Genomic DNA, 16,462 nt, shown 5'->3' on the forward strand with positions numbered 1-16,462 from the left:
CGTTTTTTCAGCCAGATAGAAGCCTAGGCGAGCCCCAAAATATGAAGATGAGAGAGGGCCATAATGAATCAAATTTCCTGTACGTATATCAGGAATCTCGATGCCATTCCATGTCTGTGGAGATACAATTTGTATGTCATTCGTCTGCGGGCTCTGGAGAGATACTTCCAGCGTCGAAGTTGAGGAGAGCACCTGCGATTCAGGCGGCGAGAGGTATTTTTCAGGGCGCTGTTCCTGAGCTTCATGGGAGGCCAGTTGACCCTGCAACCCTTGAATCTCCAAGCGTAAACGTTGAATTTCCCTAATTTCGAACCATCAACAATCCCTTCCGCTCATATGATTATCTGATGGTCCGAGATACCTATTCGCTGCCAGTAACGAGTCAGACTCAACTCGCTTCCTGCTGCCAGATTGGCCCCCACTCAGATGTGACTCGTGACATTTGATCCGATCAACCCGACACCGATCGCAAGCCCGAGCAACTTGACCCCTTTTCTGTCGCTGTCTCTGGGGGCGTTTCTCATTGGGGTCAGCAGTAAAGGTTGAGAACATTCTTCAAGGCGTGTGATAATGTGAACAGAGAAGGGAGGAAGAGCGGGATGGATGGAGTATAGCAAGAACGAGGAGAAAGAAAAACGGATTAGGACCGGGCTGCGAAGAGGATTCGGTGGCTTGTTCACTAAGCCAATTATTATCATTTCAAATTGAACAATTATCCATACAACAAAGCTTGATTTCTCAAGACTAAGACCTTGAAATCTCCGGCTCGACGGCCAACAAACTATTTACCGCATCCACAATACTCTCCTTCAACGGTCGGAATTTCACCCCCAGAATCTCTCTTGCGCGTGAACTGTCAAATCCATACACACCATCTGCCGGGTAGTCACCTGGTACCAAGGCCTCGCCAGTCGGCAAGCGAGATCGGAACTTGGGGAATTCCTGATCGATTATTTGCGCAATTTCTTTGTTGGAAAAGTGGCTGGACACAGTGAAGAAACGCTTTCCACCAGCTTCAGCCTTTTCGATAGCGAGGACGTGGGCCAGTGCGAGATCTCGAACATCGACGTATAGATAATTTCCTGTTGGAGGGCAGCGATCCTTGGCAGCACCGGTGATCAGATCGCGAATGCGCTCGTTGGAGGTGTTGAGGGCGCTCAGCGATGCCAGATTATGCGCGATGGGTCCGAGAACTCAGAGGTGGATTGATCACACTCAGGTCGAAATGGGGCTTTTCCTTCTCAACAAAATCCCAGGCTGCTCGTTCGGCGAATGTCTTGCTTGCCCGGTAGGCGTTTGCTGGATTATCGTTCGCTTGGTCCACTGTGATGGGACACCAATCGGCCTGTATCTCCGGTTAGAAATATTTCCAGCTTTACAACTCAATCTGAGACTTACCTCCGAGTAAACCTTCCCTTTGGCCTTTGCATAAATATTGTTGATTGCAGCAAAGGAGGATGTCACCACAACGCGCTGGACAGTCGGCGCATACTTCTGTACCGACTTCAATATCCCAGTGGTTCCAATGATCGCTGTATGAACCCTCTTAGTCGTCAGAACTATGCTGGGAGCTTTCTCGACTTACCTGGGTCTAGGAGTTCCTTGGCATCTTTGGCGTTGAAATGATACGGGCTAGCAGTGTGAATAACAGCCTGGAATGGGGGCTCTGAAACGACCACCTCATCAAAAGCTAATCCCTAGATGTCAGCTCGCCATTGTTATCTTTCCTCGGAGTAGGTTAATTATGCTCACCGTTCTCTTGAGCCATGTCGGTCACAATAACGCAATCGAGACGATTCTTCGATAGTTCTGGATGCGCAGTCAAGATTGCCTGCGCCTTTTGCTCGGACCGAACAGTAGTAACAACTGAGTGTCCACGAGCAAGGAGTGTCTCGAGGACATGGGTAGCGATGAAGCCGCTGCCACCTTGGAACGGTTAGTTCGCTTTTTTTCGCCTCCTAAGATAAACTCACCAGTGAGAAGAACGCGAGTCATTTTGGTTGGTAGTTGAAAGATTGTGGTTCTAGAGGATAGAATGATAATTGTTTCCAAGTACTGGATATCCATAGCCCTGGACATGAGAACGTTTAAATAAGAATCCCAGCTCGCACATCAAAGCTTATTCCCGTCTCAGACCTCCGAACGCTCTCCTTCTAGCTAGGCCTGCAACGCCGACCTAAGCCTCATATGTCCACTGGATCGGGGATACCACTAATTCCGTAACCATTTTCTGGAGCAACTCCGAAAAGGAGACACGGGAGACTCGTCATTGAACCATTCTCAAGGAATGTTTCCTTTGGGAGTTGATCAATTCAGATACCCCTTTGGGAACTCCGAGAGCTCCGACTACTCCTTTGGGATTAGCGGGATCCTTGGTTAAGGTGGGGGCAACAGGACAGCAGGACGATAAATTAAAGCGATGAAGTTGAAACATGGGTATGGAAATCATTAGTACGAGGCTTAGAACAAAATAAATGGAGACTGAGACCTTGGTGAACGAAGATAGTTTTCAAGTATCATTTTTTTCAAGGATGATTAGTAGATAGTGTATACAGTCCCTGAAACCATAGATATTTGAAACCGTACCTTCGGATTACTGCTTGAAAGGCCTATTGGCTATTAGTATCGAACCCGATTATGAACTAATTGAATTGGAAAATCGGTCGAATACGAAGGGGTCTGATTGGGAAACATAGTGGCCTCGAAATTAATACTTCGAAGGTTGGCGCTGCAGTACTTCACGGGACCATGATCTTTATCAGTTGTCAATATAAGATGGATTATGGCTTATGGCTACACTACACGAATAGACAGATGACACAGGATAAGATGGTAGGGCTCAAAGCCATCCATTGGGGGTGCACAATGAAAGGGGTAGGTCAAATCAGATTAGAGATGTAGCGCGATGGCAAAGACACAAGAGAAAGGGAAAGAGGGGATGTACACGACGCTGGGTAAATAACTTCGAGGGACGAGATGTGGATGCTTTCCAATCTCAGCCCATTGAAAGTTGAGAAGAAACATGGTCATCAAGGAAAGGCATCATGGGAAGAAAGATATGTGGGGATGATATGTGCAAGGTGAATATGACGGGTTAGTTAGGTCTTCGAAGTCAGATAGTCTGCCGCCTATGACCAGGTCAGTTCTTGTTCAAAATTCAAGGGCGTTGATGAGCCTACCTTATCAAGATTATAATCGAACTTCTCCAGAGCTCCTAGGGACGCCTCTCGCGGAAATCCCATGCCCGTCAAGCGCTGCAGAATTTGGTCGTCCTCTCCCGAGTCATTGTTAAGGGCCCATCCAGGGCTCTTGGGATCCGACCCATTGGCAACCTCCTCGGTGGCAGGCTTAGCATTGTCGAGGGGCGCAAAGAGAGCATCCCAGTCATGATTACCCGCTTTGGCATCACCTCCATTTGGGGAGGTGGCAGCTTGTGCGGCAGAAGCTTGGGCGTTGTTGTCAAATGAGAAGAACTCAGATGAGCCCCCCTGGCCAGCATCGGTGCTTGAAGAAGCGCCATGCTTTTGTGCAGGGGAATCGAAGGAGAAGTCAAAGTCCGAGGCATTCTTAGTATCGTGGCCAGAAGGCTCGTCATCGTCGTCGTCGTCCTCCGCCTCCTTTGCAGGGGCAAGGTTTAGGCCTGCAAAGGCGGCTTCGAAGTCGGGGCCGCCGGTCTTTGCACCTCCAGTTGTAGGAGCAGCAGCAGCAGCATCCTGTGGATCATGCTGCGGCTCATTGCTAATAACCGGGGCTCCTGTTCCTGATTCGACGGAGTGAGGCGCATTGGGGGGCAAAGTGGGGTCAGCACGCTCAGGAAGGAGACCTTTATACTCCGGAACGTGGCTACCTTCCTCGTTGGCAGTGCTAGTCTCATAAGTCGGGGGGCTTTGCTGCGCATCGGGTGCAGGGGGTTGGGCCGCAGACTGTGTTGATCCCGGGGTAGGGAAAGCCGCGAGCTGAGCTGCATCGATAGAATCAGCTGGCTTTCCCTCCTTAGTGCCCTTTGGTGAGACTGGAGTGAAATTATCATCGAACCCCAAAGGGCCCTCTTCATCCGAGCTTTCATCTTCCTCTTCGTCATGGTGAAGCTCCTCAATAGGAGGGAATTCGGAATGGGCGGTCGCAGCTCCATTTGCATTTTCATCGCCTGGTGTCTTCATGGAAGCAAAAGCTTCGTCAAAGTCGTTCCCCTTCTGCGATTCGGATCGCTTATGAGCCTTGCTACCAAAAAGCTCGTCGAAAGACAGGTCTTTCGAAGACTCTTCTTTCCCAGTAACATTGGGAGAAATTGCAGAGGCGTGCTGTTCGGTGGCAGGAGCACTTGTTACTGCAGCTGCCATAGATGGCTCAGGAATTTCATCGAATGGAGATCGGGCCGGTGTTCCTGCAGCGGTGGACCCTGCGGCACGGCTATAATCACTGGAATCTGCGACAGATGGCGCCCCCGTGTCGCTGACGGTAAGTTGCGAAGGGGTGGCAAGGCCGGATTCATCGGGTCCGCCAAATCGGCTACCGGGTGGAGAAACCATCGTGGACGAGGTCACAGATTGGTTTTCGTTAAAGGGCAGGAAGTTTGGGGTCATCTGTCGGGACTGGCTGGGTGGTGGGGGCTCGTTTCCTGGGAAAGCACCAGGAAGACTGTATGGGCCAGGAGACACGGACGGGGTCGGAACATTAGATACAACAGGAGACTTGGCTGTAGCCAGAGGCGACTCAGAACGGAATGAAGTAGGAGGAGGGCCAGCAGCCGAGGGAGCGGTAGAAGTCTGGCCAAAGAGGCTGTCAAACATCTTGTGGTGGTCATTTGAATTATCCGGAGAAGGACCGCGGTCGCTCTCACTTCCGGTCGTGGTGCGACGGAAAAAAGGATTGGTGTTCTGACTAGCAGTAGAGGCAGCAGGGCTAGTCACCTCGGTGTTGCTCACAGGTGTCGGTTCCTCGGTGTATTGGGGGCTTTCTTTGGACAGGGTGTCAATTTCACTCTGCATCTTATCGCGTTCACCCTCAACGGTAGCCAATTGCTTCTTGTTGATGGCAACAAGGCCCTTCTGCTGTCTAGCATCGGAGCGCGCCTTTTCCAATGCGGGCTTAAGCTGAGTAACCTCGGCATTGACCTGGCGGATCTTTTCTTTCAAGCTGGAGTTCTCCTGCTGGTCTGCTGCCAGGGCTGTCGAGACCTGCGTATATTGGTTGTGCAGATCCTGGCGACCACTTTCAATCAAGGCATAATCCTGTTGCAACTTTGTCGTCTCCGCCTTGGAAACACGGAGCCGCTCCTCCAGCGCCTTGAAGTTAGTTACTTCCTGCTCATACATCGCACGAGCTTGGGCAAGTCGGGTCTCAAAGTCCCGCTTTTGCTGGGAGGTCTGAGTGAGGTTCTGCTCTGCTGACGTACGCTTCTCCTGGACATTGTGCATCTCCTTGGCCAGTGAGCCGATCTGGTTAGACAAGTTGGCGAGTTCAGTAGTCTCCTGAGTGAGCTTATTCGATTCTTCAGGGTCATTGTCTCCCAGCAGATCATCGGATGGAGGCGGAGGGGAGCGGACTTGCCCCGGCGTTCCGGTCGATGTTCCAGTCTGTTGGGGCTGCAGGCTCTGTCCAAATGTTGATGTAGGAATAAAAGGCTTGAATGTATTCGACCCAGTCTGCGGGGAGGCTCTGGATGGCGAGCTAGGAGTTTGGAATGCGATATTGGAGCCACCGGTAGATTGGGGTACCTGTGTCTGTGTCGGGGGCGAATCAAGACCAAAAAGGTCATCCGCCGCAGATCGTGGAACCGGGGCTGGCGGAGGAGGTGCTGCCACTGGGACCGGAGCAGGAGCTTGTCGACGCATGCTGGGCGGGATCAAAGCAGGAGGGAGGACCTGGGGGATAGGCTCCTTTCCACCCCGCTGCAATTTCACAAGGTACATGGCCACGGCGAACTCATCTCGGCTCAGCTGACCATCGGCATCAATGTCAGCAAGGTCCCAAATCTGTGCCAAAACCTCCTCGGGAAGCCGAGCTTTCATAAAAAATGCAACAGCCTGGTCGCCAGTGATGACACCTGCCCTAGCCGTATCAACGGTCTCGAAAATTTGATCAAAGTGTGATTTCTCCTGGGCTGTAATAAGCCAATCGCCAGTGGACTGGGCGGACAAAGCGGTTCCGAATTGAGTCCGGGTGGCAGGGCTCATAGGGCTCGTAGTCCGCTGGGGTCCTGTAAATTGTCGAGGTACTGTGGGCACCGGAGGTACCTCAGGGCGTGCTCCGAATGAAGCGCGTTGAGAGCCTCGGCGGGCTGCTGCATCGTAAAGACCAGGGGGCAAGGTCTGAGGAATACCACGGAGCACACCAGATTTGAATGAGGTCAGAAGGTGCATCGCAATGATGAATTCGGTCGCATCCAGAGTTCCGCGCTGCTGGGTATCCGAAAGACCCCAAATGCGACCCAGGGTCTCATTTGGCAGTCTGGCGCGTTCAAAGATCTGCTTAGCAATCTCGCCAGGTAGCAGTCCATTCACAACACCCGACTTCTCGAAGAGGGAAAGGAACTTGTTCGCATCGTCAGGCTGAAGCGGAGGAACTCGGATAGGAGGCCCGCCCGCACTTGGGGGAGGGCTCTGTGCAGGCTCTGGCACGGCGGCATTCACATCGACATGAATACCATCGAATCGAGGGATTGGGCCGGCTAAAAGCAACGAGGCATTTGATCAATATTGGTCCGGTCGAGGCACAGTGAAACGTCGTCCCCAAATGCAAACTAGGTAGGAGAAATCACTTACGCTGTAAAGCCAACTCGTCTGATGGCGTACGCCCGGCTTGTGCATGCCCAATCAATCGAAGCACGATGCCGAATCCAGACGGGGTCAAGAGACCCCTGTTCTCTTTATCTGCGAGCTGCCATATCTAGAGGCGGGTCAGCTCCCTCGTCCCTCGTGCACTTCGAAGCTTGTAGCCCCCATTTATCTTCCACGTACCTCACCTAGGGTTCCAGATGCCAAATGTGTTTTCTCAAAGAATGGAACGGCAATTTCACCGGTGATCACGCCAAGGTTGGTGGTGTCTGCAGCTTGGAACAGCTGGTAGAAGACGCGCTTCTCCTCGGGGGTGAGATTCAGGTTCGGATGTCGTTGGGCTGTAGTTCTCACAATCAGTCATGTTCGCTCACTCTTTCTTCCCATTGCTTTCTCCCTAGTTTGACAGGGTTCGCAACAGAGGCGCGGATCTCGGAACGGCGAAGAGAGAGGGGAAGGGGGCCGGAGTTCGGCGGGTCCTCCTGAATTGCGCCGGAGCTTCCATGTCCATTGCCAGATATCCAAGACGGGAAGAAGAGTGGGCGGCTTACCGGTATCAGCCATAGCTTTGTATTATGAAGGAGTTAGACTCCTCTCCTTCCAAATAGGTTTCCGGATAGTCGGGGCCTGGAGGTCAGGTTGAAGACACGGGGTGGCCGTCAGCTTTAGCCGTAGACCACGAGCGTGGATTGGCGCCAACGGAGAGACGGAAGTACAATGGGAAGCCGACGGAGGCGTCTCTCACTCAAGCATCAAAGAGAATCGATGTGGTGGTGGAATAGAGAGGAGTATGCAATGTGGCTGGGGGAAATGGGGGGGGATGTCGTAAGGAAGCCGGCCCCATCGCGCAAGGCGGTCAATTGACTTAGCGTCCATTCCATCCTGTGCACGGTGGAATTCAGGGCAATCCTTGTAATAATATTTGATATTTGTTATTGGTAGTAGTAGTCGTAGCAGAGCAAATATCGAACCTATCCAATGATTGGGACGAGTTTAGGGGTATTCAAGCCTTGAAGATGCACAACCTACCATACAAAATGCACACTCCCAGTACTATGCGCAGCGGCCGTGTATCAACTTCACTAAGCAAACAGAACTCCATTACCAGACAAGCGATTTCACCATACTAGGAGCTCAAAAGCAACCTATGGGAAAGCACTCTGGATCTTGAGCACTACGGTTTGTATTTCCCTCGCTGATTCTCACTGGAAGACATACCTGGGAGTACAGTAGTATGGCTAGCATTGCTTAAGACTTATGATGTACAGCAAATAACAAATACTAGGAACTAAGAATGGCTTGTGTTGGAGGAGCCTTGGGAATTTCGAACACCACTCCCTCGAAACTATGCTTATACAAATAATAGGTACTACTAGTAGGCCAATAAAAAATTACACCTGGGCACTCAGCGAGAAAGAAGTAGATAGAACGAGCGGGGAAATTTATCGCTGCTTCGGGATATTAAAGATATATCGAACAACAAAGCCAGAAAGACATGATCGGGGGCTGAAAAACTATGTTTCCCATCTATTTGCAAGCCCAGGTATTGTTTGTTACCTTACCATAGATAAGAGGAACGTCGATAAGAGAGAGCCATAGCCTTGGTGACATGGGACGCCGCCAGAGATCGAATTGGTTCAAAACAGCAAGCCGCCAAAATTAAAACCAAACCCGTCCACGGGCATAACACGACGACGGCACGACCGGACACGCTCACGCAACATCCCGAATCTAGTACTCGGGCTCAAGCTCCTCCTCCTCCTCGAGGGAGTCGCTGGCAACCTCCTCGTAGTCGCGCTCCAGAGCAGCAAGATCCTCACGAGCCTCGGAGAACTCACCCTCCTCCATACCCTCACCAACATACCAGTGAACGAAGGCACGCTTGGAGTACATGAGATCGAACTTGTGGTCGAGAGCGGACCAGGCCTCGGCGATGGCGGTGGTGTTGGACAGCATGCAGCTAAGAGAACATTAGCATTAGTATCAAGATAGCCACTTTGGGCAGGGGAATAAACATACACAGCACGGCTGAGGTTGGCAAGGTCGCCGTTGGGGACCTGCTGGGGGGGCTGGTAGCAGATACCGAGCTTGAAACCAGTAGGGCACCAGTCGACGAACTGGATGGTGCGCTTGGTCTTAAGGGTGGCGACAGCGCCGTGGGCGTCCTTGGGGACAACGTCACCACGGTACAGCAGGCAGGTAGCCATGTACTTGCCGTTGCGGGGGTCACACTTGACCATCTGGTTGTTGGGCTCGAAGCAGTTGGAGGTGATCTCGGTGACCGAGTGGGCCTCGTGGGAAGCCTTGTCGGCAGAGATAACGGGCGAGTAAGCGACCAGAGGGAAGTGAATACGAGGATAGGGGACCAGGTTAGTCTGGAACTCGTTCAGGTCGACGTTCAGGGAGCCATCGAAACGGAGCGAAGCAGTAATGGAAGAAACGACCTGGGCGATCAGGCGGTTCAGGTTCTCGTAGCTGGGGCGCTCAATGCCGAGGTTACGGCGGCAGATATCGTAGATAGCCTCGTTGTCGACCATGAAGGAGCAGTCGGAGTGCTCCAGAGTGGTGTGAGTGGTCAGGATGGAGTTGTAGGGCTCAACAACGGAAGTGGCGTTCTGGGGAGCAGGGTAAACACAGAACTCCAGCTTGGACTTCTTGCCGTAGTCGACGGACAGACGCTCCATCAGGAGAGCACCGAAACCGGAACCGGTACCACCACCGAAGGAGTGGAAGACCAGGAAACCCTGGAGACCGGCACAGGAGTCGGCAACACGGCGAACCTTGTCGAGAACCTGGTCGATCATCTCCTTGCCAACGGTGTAGTGACCACGGGCATAGTTGTTTGAGGCATCCTCCTTGCCAGTGATCATCTGCTCGGGGTGGAAAAGAGAACGGTAGGTACCGGTGCGGACCTCATCGACGACGTTGGGCTCAAGATCGGCATAGATGGTACGGGGAACGTAGCGACCCTGGCCTGTCAAGGTGGGGGGGTGAAGAATGTTAGGGAGATCTTGACCACAAGCAATTGTGCAAAAAAAAGGTGGGGAAAGCAACAAAAAGGTCTAGAAACGACCTAGAAGAGATTTACATACCAGTCTCGGAGAAGAAAGTGCTGAAACCGTGGTCGGGATCGGCCTTCTTGCGCTCATCGGTAAGATATCCATCGGGCTATTGAGGCTGTTAGTTGCAGGTGATTGCTTCCCGGCAAGGGAAAAGGGGGGAGGTGGTTCCGCTGCCCGAGTTGAGATTGGGCGCCACCAAAGTTGCAATTCCAACGTACCTGGATACCGTGCTCCAGACAGTACAGCTATAGGTGTGGTGTGGTTAGTATTGACAGTCGTTTGAAGCTGCAATTGAAGGTGGTGTGATAGTTACCTCCCAGCAGGAGTTGGCGATCTGGCAACCGGCCTGACCGACTGGATACCGGGGAAACAAGTCAGTACGATGGAAATTTGGCGATGAAACCGATGCCAGGAGAAAGAGCAGCGCGGAATTCAGGACATACCGTTCAGGGAGATGATCTCTCTCATTGTGATAAATGGTGATTTTTCGAGGTCGAAAAAAAGAAGGGGAGAGGGACCCGACAACAAACACGGGTCTAAGGAGGGTTCAGGGGTTAGTGTGGTCGAATTTGACGAGATCGAAGGAGCACCACGAATGGAAGGGGGGAGGGGTAATGGGAATGGTCGAGGGAGAGGGAGAACAGTGCAAGGGTCAGTTAAACTCACCAAGAATGGGAGGAATGGAGTCGTCGAGGAAGCAGAAATGTTGTGGAGGAGGGCGTCTGTGCTGAGGGAGTTCGTTGTTGATTTGCTTTGGGTCGCGTCGCTTGGCGCTGATTGGTCGATGTCCACAACACTCAGCTACACCGCCTGTTGGGGTCATGTGAGTGTCATGTGATCTGCCATGGCATAGTACTAGTATACCGGTGTATGTATGGTGCATTATATGGCGCACCAGTGGTCCATAGAGCATAATATCAATATTATGGTCAATTGTGTTGCCAGATACACCAGTCAAATAATCAGCAATAAATACCAAGCTGGGCCAACAGGGCCCAGCTTGGGCCCAGCTTGAATGGATATTGGATGGATGCCTCCAGGCTGCCCGGGTGCTCACCGCCAACCGAACTGCGTCACCATCCATACTAGTAGTATGGATATATTTCCATACAACACATACTACATGACCTATCTCGAATCCAGCGGAACACTCCACCCCATACATAAATTATCCAGAGATTCTCCCATCAACACCTACATAACCACCAAAGAGCATTAATCACCAACTAAATCACTCAACAGAAGAAATGCAGCTTCGCGGCCTCAGCCTGCTCAGCCTGCTCCTCAGCATCGCCAGTATCGCCCACGCCAACGTCGAAAAGACCATCTTCCTCGGCCCACCCGCCACGACAATTCCCTCCGAGGAACCCGATCTAGACGATCTCGGTCTAGAACGACTCTCCCCGACCAACCCAGTCGTGCGCACCCAGCTTAATGTCTCATTTCCAACCACCGATGCCCCAGATGGCACAGACTCATGGTTTTTCCTCGAGGACCTCACCCCAGGCCAGCGGTACGAGGTCCGAGTATGCTGGCTTGCGACAGTACGTTCAAATTCAAGTTTTCCCCACTGCAACATACCATACATATAGTATGATATGTATGCATACTACCTCCACACCCCAATACCTACGAGGTATACATTCCAAAGATCCATGACACAGCACACTAACAAACCAAACCAGCAACCAACAACATTCACACTAACAACCCACCTCCTATCCGAAACAATTGAGGAAACATCCCTCCTCTCCTCACTAAGTATATTCTCCACTGCGCGCCTAAGCACCCAAGACCCACGCCTCCAAACAAATGCCATCCCCCGCACCGCGGGCCGGAACTTCAAAAGGAAAACCGACCATCCAGACCCGGGACCTGTGAGATCCTCGGTACTCTTCCTGCGTGTACGCGCCGCGGCAGATTACTTCACGAAGGACGAGGCGCTAATGGCGAGTCCGGAGCCTGTGGCTGTGGATTTGATTCTTGATCCGTTTATTGGGAATGTTTTTCCGCGTTCGCTGGTTCCGACGGCGGGGTGGATTGTCGTTGTTGGGGTTGTTGCTTTTTTTGTAGCGAGGTGGGTTGCGGGTGAGATTGGGAGGGTGATTGATGATGCGAGGCGGGAGGAGGGAGAGACTGGGAATGGGAAAGGGGGGGAAAGATGGGAAGAAGGAGAGGTAATTGGTAACCGGGGCTTGGATTGGGTTGTTTTATCTTATTTGTACGATTATTGTGTTTCCGGGGACGACTCGTACAATGTTGTGGCCATTGGGTTCCAAGGATAGAGGTTGTAATTAGTCTGCATCTACTTAATATAGCATCCATGGATGGTCTTGTGTCTTGGGGCGCGTGCCCAGGCAATCGAACTTCTCTACGAACTACTGGTACTCGTACACATCCATAGGATAGTCGGGTTGGCAATCTACGTGAAGAAATGAGAAATATTTGACCAGCCATTCGCCAACTAGATACATTATATAAACAAAAACCACCAGCCAAGACAGGATACATGAGGGGCCAGTACAGGAGGGGGAATACCAAAACAAAATGATAGTGGGGCATTGCCCCAGGTAGCGACACCATGAGCGAGAACGCCAAAAGCCAAAGCCACAGCCATAAGCCAAAAAAGAAAATCAAAACCAAAACCAAAACCAAAGGCCAATCTTTCATATCCCACGCGTCGCTCTACTCTATGCGTCTTCACATCTTGACCGCAACACGATGGGCTAAGCGAACCCAGGTAGAGGTAAAATGCGAAGCACCTGAGATCAGATCGGAATCACATCATAACCATTATAAAAAAGAAAATTCGTTGACCAGCTATGCACAAACACAGGTTCTGCAAATATTCACTTGGTAGATGGCCTAATCTTCGAAAAAGTTCAGGATAGCGCGAATACCCTTCGACCCTAGACCGTGGGCTGGGTACGAGATGTACAAAGGCTCCTCGGTAGCACCCAGCTTGGCGCGGAACTCGCTCTTGCGGACGAGATGGAACTGCTTGGCCAGTGCCTCGTAAGTGTGTTCCAGCATCTTAATCTTGGTGCCGTGCATGTTGTGGCCCGGAATGAGCTGGCTGGTGGCGCCGGCACCGAAGGTCAGTCCCTTCACGCCGCCCTTGGCGGCAGTCTGAATGGCCTCCGTAACGATGTATTCGATTACACCGTTCGGTGAGTTGGGGAAATCTAAGCTGTACTTGACTTGCATACCGTGATCTGGAGAGAGCATGGCCAAGGCAACGAAAGCGCAGATGACGCCGTTCTTGTCGAGTGCGTAGAAGTACCAGCGATGCTCAGAGTCGATCCACGGGCGAATCTCCGAGAGATGCACCTGGGTACCCTTGCGGTTGGCCAGCCACTCATGGATACGCTCATCGATCTTCTTGCGAATTTCTTCAGAAGGCAGCTCGCCCTGGCTCAAAGACACGACCTTGATGTTCTCGGTCTCCGCACGGCGCAGCTTCTTGGCAATCTCGCCATCCGAAGCGGCCTGGTTGCGAGATGGCTCGACGCGCTCTTCAGCAATGCAAGACAAGCTGCGCCATCCTAAACGCTCTCCAAGGATGGTCTCGACCTCGGGTGAGCAAAGGATCCAGACGGGCTTGAGCTTGGTATCGCGTCTCAGCCACTGCAGGAACTGAGTAATAGTGCGAGTGTACTGGGAAGGGTCGCAGGCCGGGTTACCGGGAATGATGGCGTAGTTGTGAGAGCTAGGAACGTAGGAAACGGCTGCACCGGTAGACATGTCACGCCAGATCTTGAACCGCTCGTCGAACCAAGAGGTGGAGGTGGCATCGCCATAATTGGCAACCAATTTCTCCAACGGCTGGAGCTCGCTCTCATCCGAGGCAACGCGGCGCGAGGGCTGTGCAGTGAACCATGGGGGCTCCATGGTAGATGCCTCCGGATGACGAAGCTGCTGCACGGGAGGCTTGGCTGGCAGGCTCTTGGGGTCACGGTGGAAGAGCGAGGTGAGACGAATGTTGCCCACCTGGAGGAGGAGCATCAGAAGACGCTCAAGACCAACACCGGCACCCGCGTGAGGTGGCGCACCCCAGCGGAACGCCTCCATGTAGTCTTCCATGTCATCGGGGTTGATGCCAACGCGACGCATGTTTTCTTCCAGCATGTGTGGGTCGTGGATACGTTGACCACCAGACACGATCTCTTGGCCTCGAATGAACATGTCGAATGAGTTTGTATACTTGTCATCTTCGGCATCTGGCATAGTATAGAAGGGACGAGCGCCGCGAGGGAACTTGTCAAGAACATAATAGTCAGTGTCGTATTTCTCCTTCACCAACTGACCAAGACGGATTTCGTCTCGAGTCGCCAGATCCTCGTCCAGTGGCAAGGGCTTGCCATCTTCATCACGCCAGCCTGAGTCATTAAGCATCTGAATACCGTCGGAAAAGCGAATAATGGGGGTCTTTTCCAACCATTTGACATCTTCCGAGGGGAACTGGTGCTTGACGTGCTCGATCTCCTTGCGGTACTTGGTGTAGATGCCACTCAGAATGTTTTTGATGACCGCATCGAGGGTCTCCAGCATTTCGTGGTAGTGCTCTTCGATGGCCATTTCAATATCCAATCCGGTGTACTCGGTCAAGTGACGGTGGGTATTGGAGTTTTCGGCACGGAAGACGGCGCCAATTTCGTACACACGGCCGAAATCAGCAGCGATGGCCATCTGTTTGGCCAATTGAGGGGATTGGGCCAGGAATGCAGGACGGCCAAAGTAGTTCACTTGGAAGACACTGGATCCAGACTCGGTGGCGGCTCCCTGGAGCTTGGGGGTATGGATTTCGATGAACTCACGCTCGTCGAGGGCGCTGCGGAACAGGTTGCAAGTTGCGGATTGAAGACGGAAGATAGACTGCGAGGTCGCGGTCCGTAGGTCTAGCAGACGGTTGGACAGGCGGGTGCGGTCCGGGATGTGGCTGCGACGGCCCTCCACCTTATCCTCCTCGTTGGTGCGGATCTCGGCCTCGTAGACGCTGAAAGGGACGGGTTCCTCGCGTTTCACGAGAAGGTGGACCGAGTCGATGGACAGTTCAACATCGTGGATACTGCATCCCAGAACGGGGACATCCGGTTTCTGGATGGTACCGCGAATACGCACGAAGGATCCCACCCGCAAGTGCTCGGCCCACTGGACCATGACGACTGAGGAGATGCCGGCGCGCTCGTGAAGCACACCTTGGAAGGTCTCCAGCTGCTGGCGGAAGACGAGGAAGACCAGCTTGGCGCTCATCCGGCGGATGACGTGCAGACGGGCGGTGAAATAGACCTGCTGTCCAACCATGTCCGGGGTGATCTGGTCGAGGCGAAGGCGGTCCTCATGCTTTCGGTCCTGCGACTGCATCAGGGGGAGCTCGCCATAGCGGGCTTTCATCTCGGCGGTCTCCTCCTCGGCCGCTTTGGCCAGTTCCTCCTCCTTGCGACGATGATCGGACTCGGAGAATTGCTCCTCGCTGAGTCGGCTTCGCTCGGAGCGACGCTGCTGACGCACCAGGCGCTTTTGCTGATTCTTGCTCAGGGCACCACTGGAGGAATCATCGGAGAAATCATCGGACGACGAGACATAGTCGCGTTCTCGTAGGAAGTTGCCGAGGATGCTGCGACGAGGCGAGGTCGGGGACATGGAATCGCGAGAGGTGGAGGTACGTGGTTTGGGAGAGAGAGTGGACCGAATGCCGGTGCCGGAGGAGTCATCATCACCCAGATGGCCACGGATGGCTTTGGAGAGAGCCCTTTTGATGGACATGATGGGCACCTCCCAAGTAGAAAAAAAAAGACTAACAAGTTGGGGGTTCAAAGGATGATGGGAGTGTCAGGGGGAGGGATGGAAAGAGTACTCGGAAGTAAACTTGGATGAAGAAGAAGAGAAGGGGCCGAGGCGGGGGGGGGGGGGTTGCGGGAACTGCAAGCGGCGATCTCACGGCTTACTTTGGGCTTATGAATATGGGTGGCCCGCGGGGTTTCCGAGGGGTTCCGTTAAAACGTAGATTGCAGTATCAGAATAGGATGAATAAACTTGAACCTTTTCTGGATACCTAGGTATCAATTCTTGAACAATGTCAATATAATTGAAACTTGAGAGGATCCCTCGTCATTCACGAGGCCATTCTTTAAGTCTGATACAAATAGGAGCTGGGAGAATGACATCATGTGGGCTGCCCGGATTTGCGCAGAAATGCTTGTTTACTACTTGGATCTACTCTTGGCGGGAGTCCATGCTGGGAGTGTACAGTCCCACCCTACGTACCTTGCGTACGGCATGATGATGATAAGTCTACTTTAGGGAAGGTACCTTAGGTACTAACGTGCTACTACTCTTACTGTCATAAGTATTTGGGTACTTACAAATGCTAGCAATCTCTAGTAATTCACAAGTACCTGTCCCCCAAGGAAGGTGCCACCCACTTCCACTCCTGTTTCAGGGTCACTTCTGCCTGATCCCCCAGGTGTCTACTTACGTAGCCACCGATAACGACACCAGCACGTCCTATAGGGTCAACTCAGTGTCACTGTCACTCACCACTCTCTGTATCTATTATCCTCTTCTCTTCTCTTCTCTTCTCCCTTTCTCCCATATCGCTATCCCTCCACCTCCCTGTAACTC

At 52.5% G+C, this 16,462-nt stretch overlaps 5 protein-coding genes across 5 annotated transcripts; 1 reads left to right on the forward strand and 4 right to left on the reverse strand.

Moving 5' to 3' along the window:
* Positions 1–744: 744 nt before the first annotated feature.
* Positions 745–1,995, reverse strand: N7509_008448 (NAD(P)-binding protein; the record flags this gene model as incomplete). Its single annotated transcript, XM_056633085.1, has 6 exons — positions 745–1,082; positions 1,216–1,345; positions 1,399–1,532; positions 1,586–1,690; positions 1,753–1,926; positions 1,974–1,995. The coding sequence occupies 6 exons, from the start codon at positions 1,993–1,995 to the stop codon at positions 745–747; spliced, it is 903 nt and encodes a 300-aa protein (XP_056483705.1).
* Positions 1,996–3,098: 1,103 nt separating this feature from the next.
* Positions 3,099–7,340, reverse strand: N7509_008449 (EF hand domain protein; the record flags this gene model as incomplete). Its single annotated transcript, XM_056633086.1, has 5 exons — positions 3,099–3,128; positions 3,180–6,670; positions 6,765–6,888; positions 6,960–7,117; positions 7,196–7,340. The coding sequence occupies 5 exons, from the start codon at positions 7,338–7,340 to the stop codon at positions 3,099–3,101; spliced, it is 3,948 nt and encodes a 1,315-aa protein (XP_056483706.1).
* Positions 7,341–8,507: 1,167 nt separating this feature from the next.
* Positions 8,508–10,306, reverse strand: N7509_008450 (tubulin alpha chain; the record flags this gene model as incomplete). The annotated part of the gene is made up of 6 exons (XM_056633087.1): positions 8,508–8,736; positions 8,796–9,786; positions 9,869–9,944; positions 10,057–10,083; positions 10,152–10,192; positions 10,282–10,306. The coding sequence occupies 6 exons, from the start codon at positions 10,304–10,306 to the stop codon at positions 8,508–8,510; spliced, it is 1,389 nt and encodes a 462-aa protein (XP_056483707.1).
* Positions 10,307–11,085: 779 nt separating this feature from the next.
* N7509_008451 (uncharacterized protein) lies at positions 11,086–12,123 on the forward strand (the record flags this gene model as incomplete). Its single annotated transcript, XM_056633088.1, has 2 exons — positions 11,086–11,382; positions 11,524–12,123. 2 exons carry the CDS (start codon positions 11,086–11,088, stop codon positions 12,121–12,123), a joined length of 897 nt encoding a protein of 298 aa, XP_056483708.1.
* A 580-nt stretch (positions 12,124–12,703) lies between these two features.
* On the reverse strand, positions 12,704–15,604 carry erdS (aspartyl-tRNA synthetase, cytoplasmic; the record flags this gene model as incomplete). The annotated part of the gene is made up of 1 exon (XM_056633089.1): positions 12,704–15,604. One exon carries the CDS (start codon positions 15,602–15,604, stop codon positions 12,704–12,706), a length of 2,901 nt encoding a protein of 966 aa, XP_056483709.1.
* Positions 15,605–16,462: the final 858 nt, after the last annotated feature.

The sequence above is a fragment of the Penicillium cosmopolitanum genome, assembly GCF_028827165.1.
Source record: "Penicillium cosmopolitanum strain IBT 29677 chromosome Unknown utg000009l:1.0-9042332.0:1.0-9050551.0, whole genome shotgun sequence".
Lineage (NCBI taxonomy): Eukaryota > Fungi > Ascomycota > Eurotiomycetes > Eurotiales > Aspergillaceae > Penicillium > Penicillium cosmopolitanum.